The sequence below is a fragment of the Lepidochelys kempii genome, chromosome 3 (genome assembly GCF_965140285.1).
Source record: "Lepidochelys kempii isolate rLepKem1 chromosome 3, rLepKem1.hap1, whole genome shotgun sequence".
Lineage (NCBI taxonomy): Eukaryota > Metazoa > Chordata > Testudines > Cheloniidae > Lepidochelys > Lepidochelys kempii.
In genome coordinates, this window is record NC_136382.1 from 121,536,260 (window position 1) to 121,557,628 (window position 21,369).

Genomic DNA, 21,369 nt, shown 5'->3' on the forward strand with positions numbered 1-21,369 from the left:
AAATAAATTCCTTGGTGTGGAAGTGCCTGAACATTGAAGCCACAACGCAGGGGACAGACAGTGTTTGGGGCGGAGGGAAGATTTTTCTGCCTTCCCGCTTTGCCAATAAATCAATGGGTGGCGCGGGGGAGGAAAAAAATCAAAGCAGGTTGCAGGCTCCTTCCCTCCCCCAGCCTCCCGTTGCAATCTCCCGGGGCGCCAGGAGGAGGAGACAGAGGGAAGGCGCTGGGGAAGCGGAGCGGCTGCCGCGGCTCCGGTCGAGATGAAGGGAAGTGGCGAGGCTCGAAGGCAGAGGCAGCGGGGCTGAGCGGGGAGCTGCGGGATTGTCCTAGCGCCTCTGCCGCTCCGCCAGAACCCGTGGCCCGCGCCCCGGCGGGACTGACTCCGGCGCACACCGGCTCCATGGCTGCTGCCGCCCGGGCTCCGCTGCGGCTGCCCTGGGCAGCGCTTTTGCTGCTCGCTGCCGCGCTGCTGCACTCCGGCTCCCCCGCGGCCCCAGGTACGGTCTCCCTCCCCGGCTCCCGGCGCGGTGCGGTTGATCGGGGGCAGGGAGTGTGCCGCTGCCTTGCGCGTCTCCCCCGCCCCAGGCAGCCCTGTGGGCAGGCAGGGCGAAGAGGAGGCGCTGGGCTGCACGGAGCACAGGTGCATGACTGAAGCGGATTGCACCGGTGAAATGAACACAGCCGGGGCCCCCGCCACTACCCGGGGGGAGGGAGATCAGGCGCTGTCCCGATCAGTGGGGATGGAGCAGGTCGGAGGGGTGGGAGGCGGAGACCCACGCGGCAAAACCCCTCACTCCAAAAGCAAAATAATGTCATCCAACCCACTTTAAATCCGGGGTGGGGGGCAACCCTGCAGCTCAGCTGTGCCTTGGAAACCGGGAAAATGTACTCCCCGCTCAGGTCCTTGGGAGGTCAGCTCTTCATCCTCCTCGCCGTGCCAGTGGGAACTCCGCGTACTTTCCGTGACCAACATTTGGCGTGGTGTGTAAACGGCTGATTGCCTCCCCTCCCGACGTTCTCACTCTCCGAAGCCCGTGTGTGTTTTAGCGGTGGCTTCGGTTTGCAGGAGGGGAAGTCGTGGCAGCAGTATGCGTCCGTGCTAGTTATTTCCAGCTAAGTGGAGGCAGTTTTGCAGGCAGTCTCGCCCGGGGGCACATATTTGACAACGATATTTAGTGTGTTGATTGTGCCCTGGTATAATTAAAATGACAAGGTATTAGAAAAAAGTCAGAAAGCCCTACTTACTTGGGGATTTATTTTTTCCGGGATCTCCCTGTTAACTGCAAGATCAAGTAGTTGGTTGTGGTTTTTTAAAACAATGCATCTTGGAAGTGAGCAAAGAATGTCACAAGTTAACTTTTACAAAGGCCTTAAATCATGTGTGCGACATTATAAATGTGGCAAGGATATGAACCTTTCTAATGTATTTCAGTCTCCTACTGCTCAGAAGCAACTTTGATCTGTTTGTTTGTTTGTTTGTTTGATTCTGTGAAAGGACATTTGTTTTGACTGCAGAAGCACCCTGTCTTTATGACTAAAACACCTGTAGCCCTCTGTTATTTTCTTCCTTCCACTGTCCTCTCTATGTTCCTCTGGAATCACATTTGTTTGCTGTGGCGGAGTGAGCTCTGTCACATTTCCCAGTGCTACCCACCCCTCTTCCCAGTCTCCTTACACACTATAAATCACTCCAGATCGGTGGAATGTTTTAGCTGGATCGTTCTTTGGAGCCTCAAACCATGGCTTATCTCCACCACATTAACACAGAATTTACAGTTGAAATGATGGCCAGATCAGAGAGGGCCAAACTAGTACAAATATATCTGGGGAAATAAATCAAATTATCTGAAAAATGTTTTATCTCCATGTCCCATAGAAGCTGTCATGGGACTGATGATTTGTTTAATCTGTTCCCTGGAAAACAGTTACTATCTCCAGCAGCAGAACCCCTCATTAGGTTGTGAAGATAACTGTGATGGAGCTGCATTCAGCTGGTGGCAGAGACCGCCAAGGCAATTAAGTGCTCTGGCTGAAAGGACATTCATAATCAAAATTAACACCCTACGTTAGAAGAACTCTTTCCCTCCTATTGCACTTAATATCGATGCCTGGTAGTTTTTATTACTGTAGTTATTGGATGCTAACTTATCCATCATACTCTGCAGTGATTTTAAGAGTACTCTTACCTGTCCCAAAGGGAGTTGACTTTTGGCACAGCCTATTCTTGAACACAGGGCCTCATTTTTCTCTCACTTTCATCAGTGTAAAGAGATGAAAGCTCAGCTGAAGTCGGTGTGGTCTGGCTGAGCTGTGCTTGGGACAGGACTGGAAGACTGGGGTGGGAAAGGTGGCTTGGTGCCATGTTTGCAGCTCCTCGGTCCAGGGAGAGCTGGGGGTGGGTTTAGCCTACTTTACAGCAGTTTCAGAACTGCTCTAAGTTGTGTGCAGCTGCCTATGGCGCCCATGGACTCTTCTGAGCCTGAGATCACTGAAGCAAAGCAATGCTTGTGCTGTGCTCCAGTTCCTCGGCCCCACAGGGACCTTTTCCCCAGCCCCTGTCTCCGCTCCATGCCACCCAGAGATTCTCCCTATTCAGGAGAAATCCTCAGTAGGCCAGCCATTCTTTGGCACCTCCAGAACAGGGCCCAGGAGTCTGACCCTGTAGTCGCAAAAAGAAAAGGAGTACTTGTGGCACCTTAGAGACTAACCAATTTATTTGAGCATGAGCTTTCGTGAGCTACAGCTCACTTCATTGGATGCATACCGTGGAAACTGCAGCAGACTTTATATATACACTGAGAATATGAAACAATACATCCTCCCACCCCACTGTCCTGCTGGTAATAGCTTATCTAAAGTGATCATCAGGTGGGCCATTTCCAGCACAAATCCAGGTTTTCTCACCCTCCACCCTCCCCCCCCCCCACAAATTCACTCTCCTGCTGGTGATAGCCCATCCAAAGTGACAACTCTTTCACAATGTGCATGATAATCAAGTTGGGCTATTTCCTGCACAAATCCAGGTTTTCTCACATCCCTCCCACCCCCATACACACACACACTCACTCTCCTCAAATAAATTGGTTAGTCTCTAAGGTGCCACAAGTACTCCTTTTCTTTTTGCGAATACAGACTAACACGGCTGTTACTCTGACCCTGTAGTGTAATCATGCTCTAATTTGCGGGTAAGTAAAAATCAGGCACCTGCAGCCTGCTCCTGCAGTCTCTACTCAGTCAGGAGTATTTGCCCGAATAGGGACGGCACGGTTGGGCCTCTGTTTGGTAAATTCGAATTATTTTCATTTGGTTGTGATCCTCTTTCACAAATATTGTACAGAATGAAAGTGCTGTGATTCTCTGAACACTGCATGGGAAACCATCGTGCTTTTCTTTTTCTTAAATGTCAGGATCCACTTACGTCTTGCACTTCAGCTTGTCCCCATTGCCCTGGATCGGTCATTACTTTGTTCCCCTTTTGCACCTGTGTCTGCCAATGGACTTTGTTTCTAATTAGACAGGTCATGGCCAGTGCACAGACCATGACCTCATTTAATATTTGTTTCATATGTGACTTCTCATAATGGCACACCTGACACTTAAATCTACTTCCTAGATCTCAATAGCACATTAGGTGTGTTAGTTATTAATTTCTCCCCTAGGAACAGCTTAGATATTTGTTATGACTTCATATCAGGAAGCTCACTCACTCCTGCACTCCTCTCACCAGCACTGCATGAGGGAATGAACTGCTGTTCTTTTTCTCTGGTAGCCTTCAGAGGGCACTAACAGCAATACAGCAGCATGACACATCTTGTCAACTTTCGCATTGCACAGTTAGCTGTGGTAGCTACTGTGCTTTCCCTCCCCATGAAGGAACCTACAGAGTTTTTACAATAGTGGAAAGCAGTAGTAATGATGAGTAGCTGCTAGATGGGAGATTTAGGGCTTCCCAATGTAGTCTGAGGTTGGCTTTATTAATTGTGGACTATGATTGCTTTCTTTATTCACAAGGGAGCTCTTTTTTTTAAGCTTCTCTGTCCTAAATAAGCAGTAATTTTTGGAGAGAAGTATTAACTCTGGAGGTGTGAGGAATTCAAACACTGAATATACCAACACAATTTTGAAGATGGGTTAATTTATTTTTCTCTGCTTATTAGAGCCACAAGTTTGATGCTTGCCCCTATGTTCATAATCCAAATTTTGGCTATATCCTAGACACTTCTGCAGTTACTGAAGAGCATTTTGACTTCACTTGCACAGGTTAAGAGATGATGGACTGGTCCTCCACTGGAAGTGAGTTGTAGATGTTAAGCCCCTACCTTATGAAGAATCCAGTTTAATTCTTTTATATTAAATTAATTTTGAAAACTGTAATAATCATGTGTTTGCTGCACAGTAGTTAAATATTCAGTGACACTGGCTTGAAACCCATTTCTCTATCCAGTGCTGACAACCCCAAGTGTCCAAAAATCATGACTCAGGTCCCCAAAATTATGATTGGCTTAGAAATAATAAAATTGTTAAAATAACAAATGTTGGTTTACCTTTTGATTTTGATTTACCTTCTGATTTTTGAGCCTTAGTGTTCATGTTTTCAAGCTGTTCTCTGCAACCAGGTAGTCCATAGATTTACTTTTTAAAAATAATTGAAATCTGGGATTTTCCTGCAATCACTTGACTCCAGGAACCGGGGCTTTAAGAAAAAACATGAAATATAGAGAGATTTGCAATAGAATCACAGGATTGGAAACCCTGTAGATCAGACTAATCCCTCCTACAATATGTTATATTTTGTATTTCACTTCTCATTTCTCTGACCCCAATTCAGCAAGTTACTTAAGCGTGTGAGTGGTCCCATTGAAGTCAATGAGACTACTCAGTTTCTTAAAGTTAGCCATATGATCAAGTACCTTGCTGAACTGGGATCTTTATTGCTAGAAAATGTGCAGGAAGTCACAATCTCTGATTTTAGGAGAGCACTCACTAATGCTGGAGAGCACTCACTAATGCTGTTCATCATATACTTGAAGCCATGAAACTCTGTTTGGGACATCATAACTTGATTGCTGTGGGAATAATAATAATGTCAGCTATAGGGGATTATGACATCAAGTGAAGATTAAGTAGCAGAAGCAGATAAGCTCTTCACAAATAAAAATTGTGGCCAATATTTTCAAATTTAAGGGCCTAAATTAGGTCCCAAAATTCATATTTATGCACCTAAGTAGAAGTGGCCTGATTTTCAGTAGCCAAATGAATCAAGGTAAGCTACATGTTCTCGCCAACCTTGGAAATTAGGCCACTGCTATTTATGTGGCTCAACATAGATTTAGATGCCTAAATTTGAAAATGTTGGCCTATATTTTAATGAAAATGGCCCGGATCCTAAATATCTTTGAGGAGTTAGATCAATATCCCCAAGTAACAGTGACTTTCTGGGGAAAAAACCCCCCAAACAAAAATATATGGCACATAAGAATTATTCTATAAATAGATTGCTTTTCTTTAAAAAAATGTCATTTAATTATTACAGAGCCAAGAATTAAACTTTAACCATGTTGTAAGGAAATCAGTCTAACCTTCTCCTGACACTGATCAGTGGGGAAAAAGAGCCCTGAGGAACTTCCATCTAAAACCAAGTATACGTTGGAATGTAGTTTGGAGAAATCTATATTTTAAATCACTCCTTTTCAGCTTGAAACTTGATCATCAAAGCCCAGCTCTTCATAAAACAAGGTTTATTACCCTTTGAGGATTGTGGAGCTTGTTCATATTTTGTCATTCCATACAGCTGTTTTACCATTACTCAATCTTCACATCTTTTGGTCATCCCACAATAATCCTTGTTCCTAAAGTCCTACAGCCCTTTTTGGGTCTTGTGTTCTTCTGGAATTAAATAGGCTGTTTTTCAAAGGTTTCTTGGAGGGGTCAGTGGTTCTTATCCTTGCAACAGCTGATAGATATGTTAAGAGGCCAACTCTGCAAATACTAATTGAGTGTAATGTTCCTGAGAGGAGTCCTGTTGACTTCAGTGAGATTACTCATGGTACTAGGCACTACGCTAGGTTGTAAGTTTTTGCAGGCTCAGGGCCATAGATTTTAAACACAAATAATTCTATTAATTGACACCCAGAAAACCAAAGCAAAGTAGGAGTTTATAGTGTACATATAAATAAGATTGAGAGAGAGTGACAAGGTGGGTGAGATATTTTTTATTGGACCAATTTCTGTTGGTGAACGAGACAAACTTTAGTGCTTACACAGAGCTCTTCTTCAGGTATGGGAAAGGTACAGATAAATAAGAGAAGCATATGCCTTCTCCCAAATGTTAATAATTTACCTAATGCCAGGGTTTAAAGCATGAAACCAACATAGAAATACAGTGATCATGAAGCATATTATATTGGTATGCATGAGATAACCCTTTCCTTTGTTACTGGAAGTTCTCTACTTGGGGCACGGAGAGCCTGATTTGTCATTGCCATATCGCCACTTTCATGGGTATTAATTGACTCCCTACTTCTTTGTTGTGTTGACAAAGGCCTGAACTGGCATATAAACTAAAATAATACTTTAAATATCTAGATGTAGTTCCTACTCCTTGCCCCTGGAAAGGGTTCAGGCACATCAGTGAGGCAGCGGGGAGGAACTTGTAGTCTCGGATACCATTGCAGTATCTGTTGTGTGTGGAAATAGAGAACCTCATTTGCCATGGCTGTTGATGTGGTACACTCATGAGCAATAAAATCACCCTTTCCAGGCCCTCAAGATAGTGTTAGTTACACTGAGACAAAATACCATCCCATTTCCCCTTTCAACAGGTCAGTGATATGTGGGAGGATCCCTGCCCCAAACTCTTTTTTTCTGAAATGACCCCCAGCTGACCAGTATAAACCAGCCAGGTTCTGACACTCATACTAATTAGTATCTTGCTCCACAAACAGCCCTATTAAAAACTGGCTCTGCCTGAGCAAGTGCACTGTACTCTAAGCCAGTGGTTCTCAAACTGTTTAAAAATACCATAATACTGTTTAAAAATACCATAATAGAGGTTCAAACTAAATATATACCCCAATTCAAAAAACAACCACAACAAAAAAGAGCCGCCATGGCTAAATGGCAGAGTAAAAGAGGCAGTTAGAGACATACCCTTACATAGCGAAAAAGAGCAGAGGGAAACAATCCCATAACTGGGATCCTCCTTCCGTATGATCACATAGAGGATATCTTTCTGAGGGAGGGAACCCTCGTTAATAGGCAGAGAAAGGGAATAGTAATGGTGGATTTGATTTTTAGAAATGGAGATTGCTGGGTTTGTGATGACTGAGAGAACCACATGGTGAACTGCCTGCCGGGTGTGACGGGTGTGTTGTGGATCTCACAAGACATCCAGATAGATTTATGTGCAGTGCTGGGGAGGAGCTGGTGGTAGTGGTATATGAAGGTACCAATGACATAGGAAAAGATAGGAAAGAGGTCCTGGAGGCTAAGTTTAGGTTGTTAGGTAAGAGATTAAAGTCCAGGACCTCCATGATTGCATTCTCTGAAATGCTTCCAGTTCCATGCGCAGGGCCACTTAGACAGGCAGAACTGCAGGGTCCCAATGCATGGATGAGACAGTGGTGTAGGGAGAAGGGTTTTAGATTTATTAGGAACTAGGGAACTTTTGGGGAAAGGGGGAGCCTGTACAGGAAGGATGGGTTCCACCTAAACAGAACCAGACTGCTGGCATGTAAAATTAAAAAAGATTGTAGAGGATTCTTTAAACTAAGGGCTGTGGGAAAGGAGACAGGTACGGAGGATCACATGGTTTAGTTCAGGTGGAGATATCCCTTAGGGATGAATTTATTAAAGAAGGAACTCTACATCCTAGTAAGGAGGGTAAGAAAAAAGTTGGTAAAGTACAGGTAGGAGGACCTAGTGAAGAACGGTCAAATGTAAGAGAGTCCCATTTAAATATTACATGTAAAGGCAAGCAAATGAATATGGACAAAATTGTATACAAGTGCTAGAAGTCTAAAGATCAGCATGGGCCAACTAGAGTGCTGGCATTATGAGGCTATTGCTATAACAGGCATTGCAGAAGCTTGGTGGAATGATGATAATCAATGGGCCACAGTAATACCAGGGTACAAAATATATAGGAATGACAGGAGTAGGTTGTGCTGGGGCAGGGAATTATAAAGGGATCTCACAAAACTGGGTCACTGGGCAAGCAAATGCCAGATGAAATTCAATGTTGATAAGTGCAAAGTAATGCACATTAGAAAACATAATCCCCGCTATACATACAGAATGATGGTGACTAGATTAGCTGTTACCACTCAAGAAAGAGATCTTGGAGTCATTGTGAATATTTCCCTGAAAACATTTGCTCAATGTGCAGCAGCAGTCAAAAAAGTTAACTATGTTAGGAACCATTAGGAAAGGATAGATAGTAAAACAAAAATATCATAATGTCACAATATAAATCCCTGGTACGCCCACATCTTGAATACTGCATGCAGTTTTGGTCACCCATCTCAAAAATACATATTAGAATTTGAAAAGGTACAGAGAAGGGCAACAAAAACGATTGTAGGTATGGAATAGCTTCCACACACGGAGAGATTAAAAAGATTGGGACTGTTCAGTTTAGAAAATAGATGACTAAAGAGGGATGTGATAGAAGTCTATACAATCAGGAATTGTGTGGAGAAAGTGAACAGGGAGTATTATTTACCCCTTCTGTGATGCTACACCGCATAGTCTTCATAGAAATATTGTTATGATATGAATATGGCATAACTAAGATGTTTCATGGAAGATGGGTCATGTAAGGTATCATTGGCAAGGTTATGTTTTACTGAATATGATTATTCTATTTGTATACATGTATCATTTCTGTATCTGAAGTTAGGAATATTGACTATATAACAATTACAACTGTGATCCCAACTGAGAAACGCCCGTCAGACAGTATGCAATCAGCCTGGATGTGCCATTAGGAAAGACAATGGGTCTTTGAAGATGCTGATCTCTCATCTTCCTGGAGTTCCTTCCTGTGGACCTTTCAAATAAACCTTGTCTCCATGGTTGCTCTAACATTGCAAGGTCATGTGATAATGTCACCTGGTATGGAGTACCACCTTGGACACTGCCGATATTTTTCCACTGGAAACAAAGGATTCGCAGCTTATGTAAATCCTATTTAAGGCTGGGAAGTGAGTCAATCAGGGCTCTTCTCCATTGCCTCCCCACTCAAGAAGGAAGACTGGTGAAAACACCTGAAGAAACAAACAAACAAACTAAGCTGGGGAAAGGCAGGGGCTGTGTCCAGGTTAAGACAGGGGTCTAGCCTGTGAAGAGAAATAAATGAAACTCTGAGCTGCAGAAACTCTACAACCTGCCTATCCAACATTTAGGGTGAGAAATTACTATTTGTAACCTGTTTCTTTAGTGTATTAAGCTTAGTTTGCGTGTTTTGTTTTATTTGCTCAGAAATCTGCTTTGTTCTGTCTGCTATCCCTTATAATCACTTAAAATTTACTTTTTGTAGTTAATAAACTTTTTTTTTTTTTTCAAAACCCAGTTTGTGCAATTTGTATGGGGGGGGAGGGGAGGCAAAAAGCTATGCATATCTCCCTCCACATTGAGGGAGGGGGCGATTTTTATGACTTTGGGCTGTACAGATCTCTGTATACAGCGCAAGACAATATTATTTTGGGTTTACACCCCAAAGGAGGTGTGCATATGAGTGCTGGGTAAATTCCCGAGCTGAATCCTCCCACACAGAGCTGATTTCAGTTTGTGTCTGCAGCTGGGTGAGGCCTTACCTGTGGGTGTGCTAGAGAAGGCTTGAGGGCCTGGCACAGCAGGACAGGGTGAGGAAGCCCAGGCTGGTGGAACGGGCGGGCTCAGTGGGACCCCAGTATATCAGACACACCAGACGGGGGGGTGTCCAACCTGTCACACCTTCACTAACAGAAGAACTAGGGGTCACCCAATGACCCCAGCCTGTGGAACTTGTTTCCAAGGGATGTTGTGAATGTCTGAACTATTAACTGGGTTCAAAAAAGAATTGTATGTGTTCATGGAGGGTAGGTCCATCAATGACTATTGGCCAAGATGGTCAGTGACACAGCCCCATGCCCCAGGTGTCCTACACCTCCAACTGGCAGAAGCTGGGTGTGAATGACAGGGAATGGATCACTCAAAATTGCCCTGTTCTGTTCATTGCCCTGTTCTGTTCATTGCCCTGGCAACTGTTAGAAGACTGGACACTGGGCTAGATGGACCACTGGTCTCACTCAGTGTGGTTGTTCTATGTTCCCTTGCATCATATATGGAAGCGATGCCAACTTCAGTTGCATATCTGTGGGTTTTTTACTGGTGAATTCTTTGCAGACAGCACATAAGATTAGGCACTGAGAAGCTGTGGGAATGACAAGCAGAGAGCTCGCAGGACTAACAGAAGGCACTCAGCCCTTTGCAAGATCAGGGCCATTGTCTTTCATGATCAGTGTTAAACTCTTTTTGCTGTGACCCTTCCCATTGAGTTTTTGATCTGCTTCTTCTCACAGTTTCATCATCTGTTTGACATCTCTTCTCTCTAAAGTTACTGCATGAATAAAGCAAGTTCTAACGTCTGTGACAGAAATAACCCCATGTCGGCTTCATTTGACTGAGACTTTAACAGAGTTTTAAATGTGCTTTGTTTTTATTTAATGTACATATTTGACTAGTATCAAAGGCCCACTTGTGGTTAAGGCACTGGACTAGGACTCAGAAGATCTGCTTCAGTCTCTGGCTTTGTTACAAACTTCTGGAGTGACATTGGACAAACTATCTAATCAATCTTTGTGTTTCAGCTCCCCCATTTTTAAAATGGAATGAGTAACATTTCCCTCCCCACTGGGGTGCGGTGAGGATTAATTCAGTGATGTATGTGAGGCAGTAAGGTAGTACAATGACAAGCACCCTAGAAAAGCCTACAACGAATTTATTGAGCTACTTACTGTGGGTTTGACCCAAAGTCCATGGGACTCTTTCCATTTGGCTTCTATCGGTTTTGGATGAGGCCCTGCTTTTGAGGAGGTCAACCGTAATAGTGTATTAAGAACGCCTTTCTCAGTGGCAAAATGAATGTGAGGAATGTTCAAAGATTCCCACCAGAAATATGCAATTATTGTATGTTGATTTAAAACTTGGTGCATTAAACTTTTAAATAGCTTGCATATTGTAACCATAAACAGTAAGCTACTGTCTAATTGTCTAATTCCACTTTATATTTGGCATTTTAACATCCTGATCATTTATCCTGTTATATGAACTTCCTCCACCTTGTTTTCATAAAATGCCCCTAAAAGGCAATTCAGCAAAATAGAATGGGGAAAAAAAATCTCAGTTCCCTTTATGGAATTGGATGTTGCACTTATATTAGTTCAAAACTAGTCAGTGATAGAATTGGGCTTTAAAGGGATGCTACCAAGTCATTTAGGGTCACAATGTAGATATTTGGCTAGATCAGTGGTTCTCAGCCTATTTACTGTTTTGGGTTGCATATCGCAGTTGCCAATTTTCATGTGGTAAATAAGCAACCTGACTTTCACAATAAGCCAAAAATCAAGCTAATCCCATTTCAAAACAAGGCCAAAACAAGCCAATCCCTAAGAATCCCAACACTCTGTGTGACTAGATCCCCCTGGCATGGAGTCTGGGACTGTGGTGGGCCAGCTGTACATCCCTGACTCTCTCCACTACTTGCCCCTGCTTGCTGGGAGCTGATAAAAAGGAAAAAAAGAGAGAAGCAACAAGCTCCAACATGCAAGAAGCTACAAGCCAAACAAGCAACAAGCTACAAAGCAAAAACTTGCCAACAAGCAACTCACAAGCCAATTAAGTCAAAACCAAGCCCAATTTCTGTGTTTTTTTTTCATGGGTTTGGCATGTCTGCTGCATATGCAGCTCTCTTTGTGTTATGTGGGCTGCATCCACACAATATATGTACTACCTGTATGGCTTTCACATGTTGCATGGGCTGCAGCTGTTTGCTGTTGGGGCCACAAGTTGAGAACCCCTGGGCTAGATCCACAAAGGGCACTTAGGTGCTGAGATCCACAAAGGGCACTTGGGTGCTGCATTGCAACACCTAACGTTAGGTGTCCTGCTGCTTGCCAGAATCGACAGCCCTGAGTTAGGTGCCCATCCTCCCTGTACGGTGCTTGGGGAGAGTTAGTGGCCTAAGAATGGAGATCCACACAAGCCAGGGTGCTGGAGCAGGGAGCGGCCTAAGCTAGCCAGTAGGAAACATTGGGCAGAATGGTGTGGCCTGAGCCCCAGCACTCAGAGGGAGTTAAATGCTTCCCTCCACTTTGGATTCACAGCCATGAAGCCTCTCCTAAAGGTAAGTGCCTAAGCCAGGTCAACCCTTTCTCCAGAAAAATAGAGATGATCATGCCCCCTCCCCTTATGCCCTCTAGCCCAGCGGTTAGAGCCCTCTCTGAGGACAGAGGTTTAAATCCCCACTCTGCCTGACATGGAGTAAGGACTTCAAGCCAGGTCTCCTAGCTCCCATATGAATGCCCTAACCACTGGGTTATAGGATATGCTGGAGTATTAGAGCAGGGACTGGAAACTGGATCTCCCTTACACCAGGGTAGGGTTGCCGAATGCCCCGTCGAAAAGGGACCCTGGCAGCTCTGGTCAGCACCGACCGGGCCATTAAAAGTCCAGTTGGTGATGCAGTGGGGCCAAGGCAGGCTCCCTGCCTGCCGTGGCTACACGCAGCTTCTGGAAGCAGCAGCATGTCCCCCCTCTGGCTCCTACAAGTAGGGGCAGCCAGGGGGTTCTTCATGCTTCCCCACCCCCAAGCGCTGGCTTTGCAGCTCCCATTGGCTGGGAACTGCAGCCAATAGGAGCTGCGGGGGCGGTGCACAGAGCTGCTTGGTCGTATCTCCATGTAAGAGCAGGAGAGGGGACATGTTGCTGCATCCGGGAGCTGCCTGAGGTAAGCACTGCCTGGAGCCTGCACCTCTGACCCCCTTCCATGCCTCAACCCCCTCCCCTAGCCCTGATCCCCCTCCCACCCTCAGAACCCCTCGATCCTAGCCCGGAGTACCCTCCTGCACCCCAAGCTTCTCAATATAAAAATCCTACATATGCTAGAGCCTGCACCCCCCACCGGAGCCCGCACTCCCCCCAACCCCAACCCCCTGCCTCAGCCCTGGTCCCCCTCCCATCCTCAAAACCCCCCAGCCCAGAGCACCCTCCTACCCCCCAAACCCCTCATTCCTGGCCCTACACCAGAGCCCTCACCCCCAGCCGGAGCCCTCACAATCAGTGCACCCCAGCCAGAACTCCCCATTTCAGGCCCCACCCCAGAGCCTGCACCCCCCATCCAGAGCTCTCAGCCACTCCCACACCCAACCCCCTGAGCCAGTGCATTGAAAATGAGCAAGTGAGTGAGGGTGGGGAGAGTGAGCGGGGGGGTGGAGTGAGTGGAGGGCGGGGCCTTGGGGAAGGGGCGGGGCAGGGTACGGGGCAAGGGTGTTCAGTTTTGTGTGAGTAGAGAGTTGGCAACCCTACACCAGGGGATCGTCCTAGCCACTGGTCATTGAGGGACACTTCCTCCTCCAGCAGCTGTGTTTTGTGCAGAGCCTGTTCTCATAGGTAGCCTCTGAAAATGCTGGATTGGGATAGATGAGGGAATGCCTAGTTTGTGAATTCTATCATAGAGTCGTAGGACTGAAAGAGACCTTGAGAAGTCCTCTAGTCCAGTCCCCTGCACTGATGGCAGGACTAAGTATTATCTAGACCATCCCTGACATGTGTTTGTCTAACCTGCTCTTAAAAATCTCCTATGATGGAGATTCCACAACCTCTTTAGGCAATTTATTCCAGTGCTTAACCCCCCTGACCATTAGGAAGATTTTCTTAATGTCCAACTTAAACCACCTTTGCTGCAATATAAGCCCGTTGCTTCTTGTCTTGTCCTCCAAGGTTAACGAGAACAATTTTTCTCCCTCCTCATTGTAACAAACTTTTATGTACTTGAAAATTGTTATCACATCCCCTCTCAGTCTTCTCTGCTCCAGACTAAACAAACCCAATTTTTATCGGAACTCAGTCAAGAGTTTGGCACCGAGCAACTCGACAGTGTGAGGACTTAGGTGTCTGCGTGCGTGCCCGCTAGCAGAAATTTAGGTGTCTTGGGGACTTTGCTGGTGAAAATTTCAGTGCCTAGGGAATTTAAGCATCTACAGGGTTAGGCTGTAGTTGAGTGAGGTTTTGAGGATCTAAGCTATAGACTTTGGCACTTAAAGTGGCAGTTAGGCATCTAAGTCCCCTTGTGTCTTTAAAAAAAGTGAGTTTTACTTAACCTAATAATTTTAACTTCTACTTTTTCTTTTTTTCAAATATAACTAAGTTCACTAAGCTGTTTGTCATAACCCACTGTTTTCTCATATTTGAAACTTTCCAAAACAAAGTTATGTGGTTGAAAGTTCACACAACATAATAAGGCCTTCTCTCTTTGTGACATCATAATACACATTTGTTCCTGTTTGATGCAAAGCTGTCGGCTCACTTGCATTGGAGGAGAAGAATGGTCTTGGAGTTTATGTACTAAGATGCACCTCAGGAAATGTGAGGTCATATCCTGACTCTTCCTTTGACTACACCTAGGACAAATCACTAAGGTCATGATTTGGTAAACCCTGAAATCAGTGGGGACTACTCATGGTAGCAAACTTAAGCATATATGCAGCCTCAACAGATCAAGCCTGCAAACTTCTGTGCCTTAATTTCTCTACCTGTCATTATTAGGAATAGTAAATTTTCCCTGCCATGCTGAGGTGTTGTGAGGAAAAATTAATGGTAGTGAGAAGTGATGATAGAGATCATAGTAACATAGATAGATCTGGACGGTGTCAATATATAAGTAACTCACCCCTCCCACTTTCCATTCACTCCAATCAGGTGTGAATTTCAAAGCCTAATTCGGACCATTTAAGTGTAACATCATTAAGCACAAGTCATTTATGTATACTATTTATTTAACTTATTTATTTTATTATTGATATAAATGATGATGATTATTTATTTATTTATTTATTACATTGCAGTAGCCCAAAGGGGCATCAGCAAGTTTATAGCCCCATCATGCTGGGTGCTGTACATACATATAAAAAAAAAATCACTCCCTCCGCCCCCTTTAGGTAACAATTTAGTGCTTTGCATTTAAAGACCTGAAGACTACACAGCTAAAATAACAGAAAGTTAGGAAATGTAAAATTTATGGTTCAACCAGCAATATTAATATGGCTGCATTGCACATATGTAGGATTTTTATATTCTGTTTTTTCTGGTTAAATATGTAGCTTAATAGATCACTGCTTATGTTGTAAAATGTTCAGCATAAAATATATAGGATATGCTGTTGTCAGAACCTTAACTTTTGCGTTTCCTGACACTGTGATTTCTTTTTAAACTATGCAACCTTACTGCTGAATTAGCTGAGGCCCTGATTCTGCAAAGACTAAAGCATGTGCTTATCTTGAAGTCAGAGGGACCATTCACAATGCATAAAGTATGTAAGTCTTTGCAGCATTGGGGTCATAGGTTTGTTGGTTTTAGATTTAATCTGATCCATTCAAGTAATTTGAAACGATAGTAATTCATCTCTCCTGCCACTAGATGTCTCAAATAATACATCATCCTATGGCACTGTCAAACCAGCTGCTCTCACAGGAGTCGCTACCCAAATATTAAACATCAAAAAAGTGGCATGGCCCAACAAGTGCTACTCCTTGAGTTCCACATGCCTCCGTAGATATAATAGCACCCGGGCACCACAGCGGCTGATTAACCAGATAAAAGGAGTACACATAACAAAAGTAAAATGATCAGGGATTGTCTAGGTTTACTTAATTCTGCTCCAGGTGAGGGGATGGATTAGATCAGAGGTTTTCAAACTGTGGTCTGCAAACTCCATTCAGGTGGTCCTCAGATAGTTCCCTCTAAGGTGCGCGCCTGAGCGGCTTCATGAGAGAACGATGGGCCACCCACCTAATTAGTGGAACCATGCAGGCGAGGCTCCACTAATTAGGTGCCTGGACCCTGGAGAAGACGCACATGTAAAGTGAGGTGGTGGCCTCGGGGAGAATAGGGGGTAAGTGAGAGGGGGCAGTGGGGTGAGAAGAGGGGGTGGGGGGAATTTGGGATGTGCAGGACTGTGGCGGCCAGAGAAGGAGGTTGAGTTTCACCAACTCCAGGGTTGCGGCTGCCGAGGAGAGAGGGCCCTCCTTCCCAGCCCCAGCTCGGGGGCTGCCTCGGTGGGTGTCATAAATATAAAGGGAAGGGTAAACCCCTTTGAAATCCCTCCTGGCCAGGGGAAAGCTCCTCTCACCTGTAAAGGGTTAAGAAGCTAAAGGTAACCTCGCTGGCACCTGACCAAAATGACCAATGAGGAGACAAGATACTTTCAAAAGCTGGGAGGAGGGAGAGAAACAAAGGGTCTCTGTCTGTCTTTATGCTGCTTTGCTGGGGACAGAACAGGAATGGAGTCTTAGAACTTTTAGTAAGTAATCTAGCTAGGTATGCATTAGATTATGATTTCTTTAAATGGCTGAGAAAAGAATTGTGCTGAATAGAATGACTATTTCTGTCTGTTTTTTTTTTTTTGTAACTTAAGGTTTTGCCTAGAGGGGTTCTCTATGTTTTGAATCTAATTACCCTGTAAGGTATCTACCATCCTGATTTTACAGAGGTGATTTCTTTACTTCTATTTCTATTAAAAGTCTTCTTGTAAGAAAACAGAATGCTTTTTCATTGTTCTCAGATTCAAGGGTTTGGGTCTGTAGTCACCTATGCAAATTGGTGAGGTTTTTTTATCCAACATTTCCCAGGAAAGGGGGGGTGCAAGTGTTGGGAGGATTGTTCTTAAGATCCAAGGGTCTGGGTCTGTAGTCACCTAGGCAAATTGGTGAGGCTTTTTACCAAACCTTGTCCAGGAAGTGGGGTGCAAGGTTTTGGGAAGTATTTTGGGGAGAAAGAAGTTTCCAAACAGCTCTTCCCCAGTAACCAGTATTTGTCTGGTGGTGGTAGCAGCCAATCCAAGGACAACGGGTGGAATATTTTGTACCTTGGGGAAGTTTTGACCTAAGCTGGTAAAGATAAGCTTAGGAGGTTTTTCATGCAGGTCCCCACATCTGTACCCTAGAGTTCAGAGTGGGGGAGGAACCTTGACAGTGGGGAAGAGAGGGAGAGACCCCCCCTCCTTCCCAGCCTCAGCTCTGTGGCTGCTGCGGTGGGGGAGAGACCCCCACTCCTTCCTAGCTCCACCTTGGGGACAGCCGCGGCAGGGGAGAGTGGGCACATTCATCGCATTAGAAAGCTAAGACTATTGATATTAAAATATGAGTTGTGTGCTTTTACTTGTAGAACAAAAAAAGTAAATTATTATAAAAAAAATTTATATAGCGCTTTTATCCAAAGTGCTTTACAACAGTTACCTAACGGCACAAACAACATTTGGAAAGATCATTAAGTGGTCCGCTGAGACCCTCGGCAATTTTCAAGTGGTCTGTGGGGAAAAAAAGTTTGCCAACCACTGGATTGGATGATGTCTTGAGGTCCCTTCCAGCCCTGAATTTCTGTGATTTCTCTGAACCGTGCATTATTTTACTTGTGTTTTGAAACACATTTTATGAGCAGATCTGGGAACCCATAATTGATGGGAATCTAAGACAGACTCTAATATGGACAGAAATGGATTTCAGATCACTTATTTTAAAAAGTTCAGTGAAAAGGGATGTTTAGTTATTTAAACATTTTCCGGGAGAGCTGGAACACTAAACATGCCAGCACTGAACCAGAAAGAGCATAAATGGGGATGATGATGGTGGTGGGGAAATCCAGTTTTTAACATTCGTTTGTTTCCAGTAATCTAACCATTTGTAGCAGTCTAAACTAGCCATGTGAGTGGATAGGAGCAAAATCTGTGTAGGTGTGTGAGATGAATGGAAGGGGGAATAGCTGCTTCATCCTTTCCATTCCCAACCTTGTGGTGGTAGGTGATCCAGATCGATAGGAGGCAGACCCAGGTTGGGGCCGTGTGAAGAAAGGGAAACTCAGCAAATGAAGCAAATCCAGGACTCGGTAGTAACCTGCTTGGTTTCACCCTCCATGGCATGGATCCATCCATCTGCCTCAAAAGAGGTTCTGGGCATAGCTGTTGAAGGAAACATGCTGCCCAGTCGCCAGAGGGGCAGGACAGGCAGCAGTGCAGAAGCAAGAGCCTTTGCATGGATGCCCACTGCCTCTGTTAGGTCTGTATTGATCTTAGAGCATCCTTCTTTTCAGAGGGTGGAACCCAGGGCTTCTTCCACAGAGTACAGAACTCCAACCCTTCTGGAATGACAACTCCAGGGAAACTCCATAAGATGAAACTTTTGGGGGGTGGAAACTGAGCAGTGCTAACCATCTCAGAGGAGAATGGGGCTCTCTGTTTTTATTCTGCAATGTCCATTTACGCTTCAACACATCAAAAACAGTTGAATTATTTTTGTTTAAAGAAAAAGTGTGACAGCTTTAGAAAAGCCATCTCAGTTTTGAGATTTCACAGGACTTCCTGACGTATTGTCAGTTGCTTTGCAATAGGATGAATTGAGATTAACTTGGATCCTGCTTGTCCCCTTCTGTGGAAAATCCTGTGGCAAATGAGCAGACCCTAGAGCTGAGCTTGCAATGGTGCCAAAAGGATCAATGCAACTTTGGGGCTAGCTCTTCTCCCTCCGTGGGGTTTACCCCCCGGTGTGTTTATTGAGAGCAATCATATCCCTTCTCAGCCTTCTTTTGATAGGCTAAACAAGACAAGTTCCTTTAGTGTCCTCTTAGAATATTGGCTCTCTACTAACCTGAGCTGGATTTGAACTGGTGACCTAAAGGTCTGTTTAAATTGTGAACTCCTTGGGTCAGGAACTGTCATTTATTGTGTTTATACAATGGCTAGCACAATGTTGTCCTCAGTCTTAAGTGGGGCCTATAGGAGTTATTTAATACAAATAATCAGAGAATCGTAGGACTGGAAGGGACCTCATGAGGTCATCTAGTCCAGTCCCCTGCACTCATGGCAGGACTAAGTATTATCTAGACCAGGGCTGGGCAAACTTTTTTGCCCGAGGGTGACAACGGGGTGCAAAACTGTATGGAGGGCCTGGTAGGGAAGGCTGTGCCTCCCCAAACAGCCTGGCCCCCACCCCCTATTCCACCCCCTCCGACTTCCCGCCCCCCTCAGAACCCCCTCATCCAACGCCCCCCACTCCTTGTCCCCTGACTGCCCCTCCCAGGACCCCCGACCTCTATCTAACCCCCACCCTGCTTCCCGTCCCTTGACTGCCCCCCCCCAAACCTCTGCCCTATCCAACTGCCCCCTGTTCCCCGTCCCCTGACCGCCTCCTCCTGGGACCCCCCACCCCTAACCACCCCCCTGGGACACCACCCCCTATCCAACCATTCCCTGCTCCCTGACTGCTCCCCAGGCCCTCCGCCCCTTATCCAACCCCACGACCCTGGCCCCCTTACCATGCCACTCAGAGCAGCATGTCTGGGAGCTGCACCGGAGCCAGACATGCTGCTGCTCTGCCCTGCATGAGCGTGCAGCCCTGCTGTCCAGAGCGCTGCCCACGTGGCTGTGGGGGAGGGGGGACAGCAGGGGAGAGGCTGGGGGCTAGCCTCCCGGGCCAGGAGCTCAGGGGCTGGGTAGGACGGTCCCGCAGGCCATAGTTTGCCCACCTCTGATCTAGACCATGCCTGACAGGTGTTTGTCCAACCTGCTCTTAAAAAATCTCCAATAATATAAATCCATATATTCCATTACTAGTCCCCTGAGCCATTAGTTCCCCAGAAAGAGAGCTTTAGTTTTCATTTCTTGTTTTGAGGTTGGCTTTTTCTGTTTGCAACTCCTGGCATTTTATCCTGTGCTCCCTTTGTGCCTATGACTGATCCAATCCTGGTCAGAATGCTTGGTCAGCAATTCTACCGCTCCTTTGTACTTGGAAAATTAACCAAAAATGCCCTTTCCTTTCTGTATGCCAGAAAACTTGTGAACCCTCAGCTGGATAATTGGTTGAGATTTCCTTTCTGTTTGGTGGCAGAACAAGAATAGATATCAATTGTAAGATATACTGGGGCTTGTTTCCCTTTCCAATTTTTTCCTTTCTTGCCCCTTTTCATTTGAAGTCATCTGTCCCAATGTCACACGTAGCTTGTTCCATCTTAGGTATTTTGCAAGCTTCTTAGATCTTTATTTATCCATAAAGATCCATAAACGTCTGTGGTGATCTGTAAGAAAAGAATAATAATTTGTATCAGTGCGCCCTAAAAGCAAACATTAAGTTTATATTCTGCCATACTCACTCATGCTGATTAGCACCTCACTCTAGGAGCATGTCCACTGAAACTAGTGGCTCTATTTACAGAGTCAGGAACTACATAGCATGAAAAAGGATGGCAGAATCTGGCCCAAATAACTGTTTTATCCAGTTAATTGCACACAGGTTGTCTGGGAAATCCTCAGATGAGTTAAGCAGCTTTATTATTGACCTGACCTGAATAATTTAGAGTTTTTTCTCTACAGGATGATGGCTGCTGATATCAGTTACTAAGTGAAACCCTTCACTGTTCAGAGTGGGCCCGATTCTCCATTGCTGTGGGCCTTGTGTAGCAAAGGAAGTGCACAATGCTGCCATTGTGATTTAGTATCCACTTTGTAACAATGTAAATGACTGGCCGTGCCGTCATTCACGCAAATGTAGGGCAATAAATGCAGGGCAGTAGAAAATCAGGCTGAGTGAGTGGTCATTTCAAAATGCACCCGGCTGTATGTCCAAATAACTGCAATCTAAAGACCAGCACTTCTTAACTGCACAGTGAGCATGAAGGAATGTGAATGCTGCAGCCTGTGAGGGAGGCACAGAGGTCCTATCTGAACTATGGCATTGAAGGATGGTAGGCAAAACGGACCATGTAAAGGCAATCATGGAACATAGAGCAGCCTGTGTGTTTGGAAAGTGCTTAGCACATTGGGGCACTAACCCAAACTCTGTAATTATACATATACAAACAAAATCACACTAACAGGCAATGTCTGTTCTGCCTCCCTGATCAGTGTGGACAGTAATTGGTTTTCTGAGGATCATGGTAGGCAAATCATACTGTAGATTACTTCATTAGATACAGTGGTCACTATTAGAAAGTCATAATTTGCCATTATTTAGCACGGAGGCACACTGCAGTATTTTCCTGTTCCTAAAATAGAAAAGAACTGATATCATCTGTTGGCAAATGTTAACTTATTAATGGTTAGCGTCAAAGATGGTGGAAAGGT

General features: G+C 45.0%; 1 protein-coding gene across 1 annotated transcript in view; it reads left to right on the plus strand.

Annotated features, from left to right (window-relative positions):
- Window positions 1–272: 272 nt before the first annotated feature.
- Window positions 273–21,369, plus strand: part of FNDC1 (fibronectin type III domain containing 1) — a 126,841-nt gene continuing 105,744 nt past the window's right edge. Inside the window, exon 1 of the mRNA XM_073337819.2 lies at window positions 273–499. Coding sequence (XP_073193920.1) covers window positions 403–499 — 97 coding nt within the window. The 5' untranslated portion in view covers window positions 273–402. The remainder of the gene's footprint in view (window positions 500–21,369) is intronic.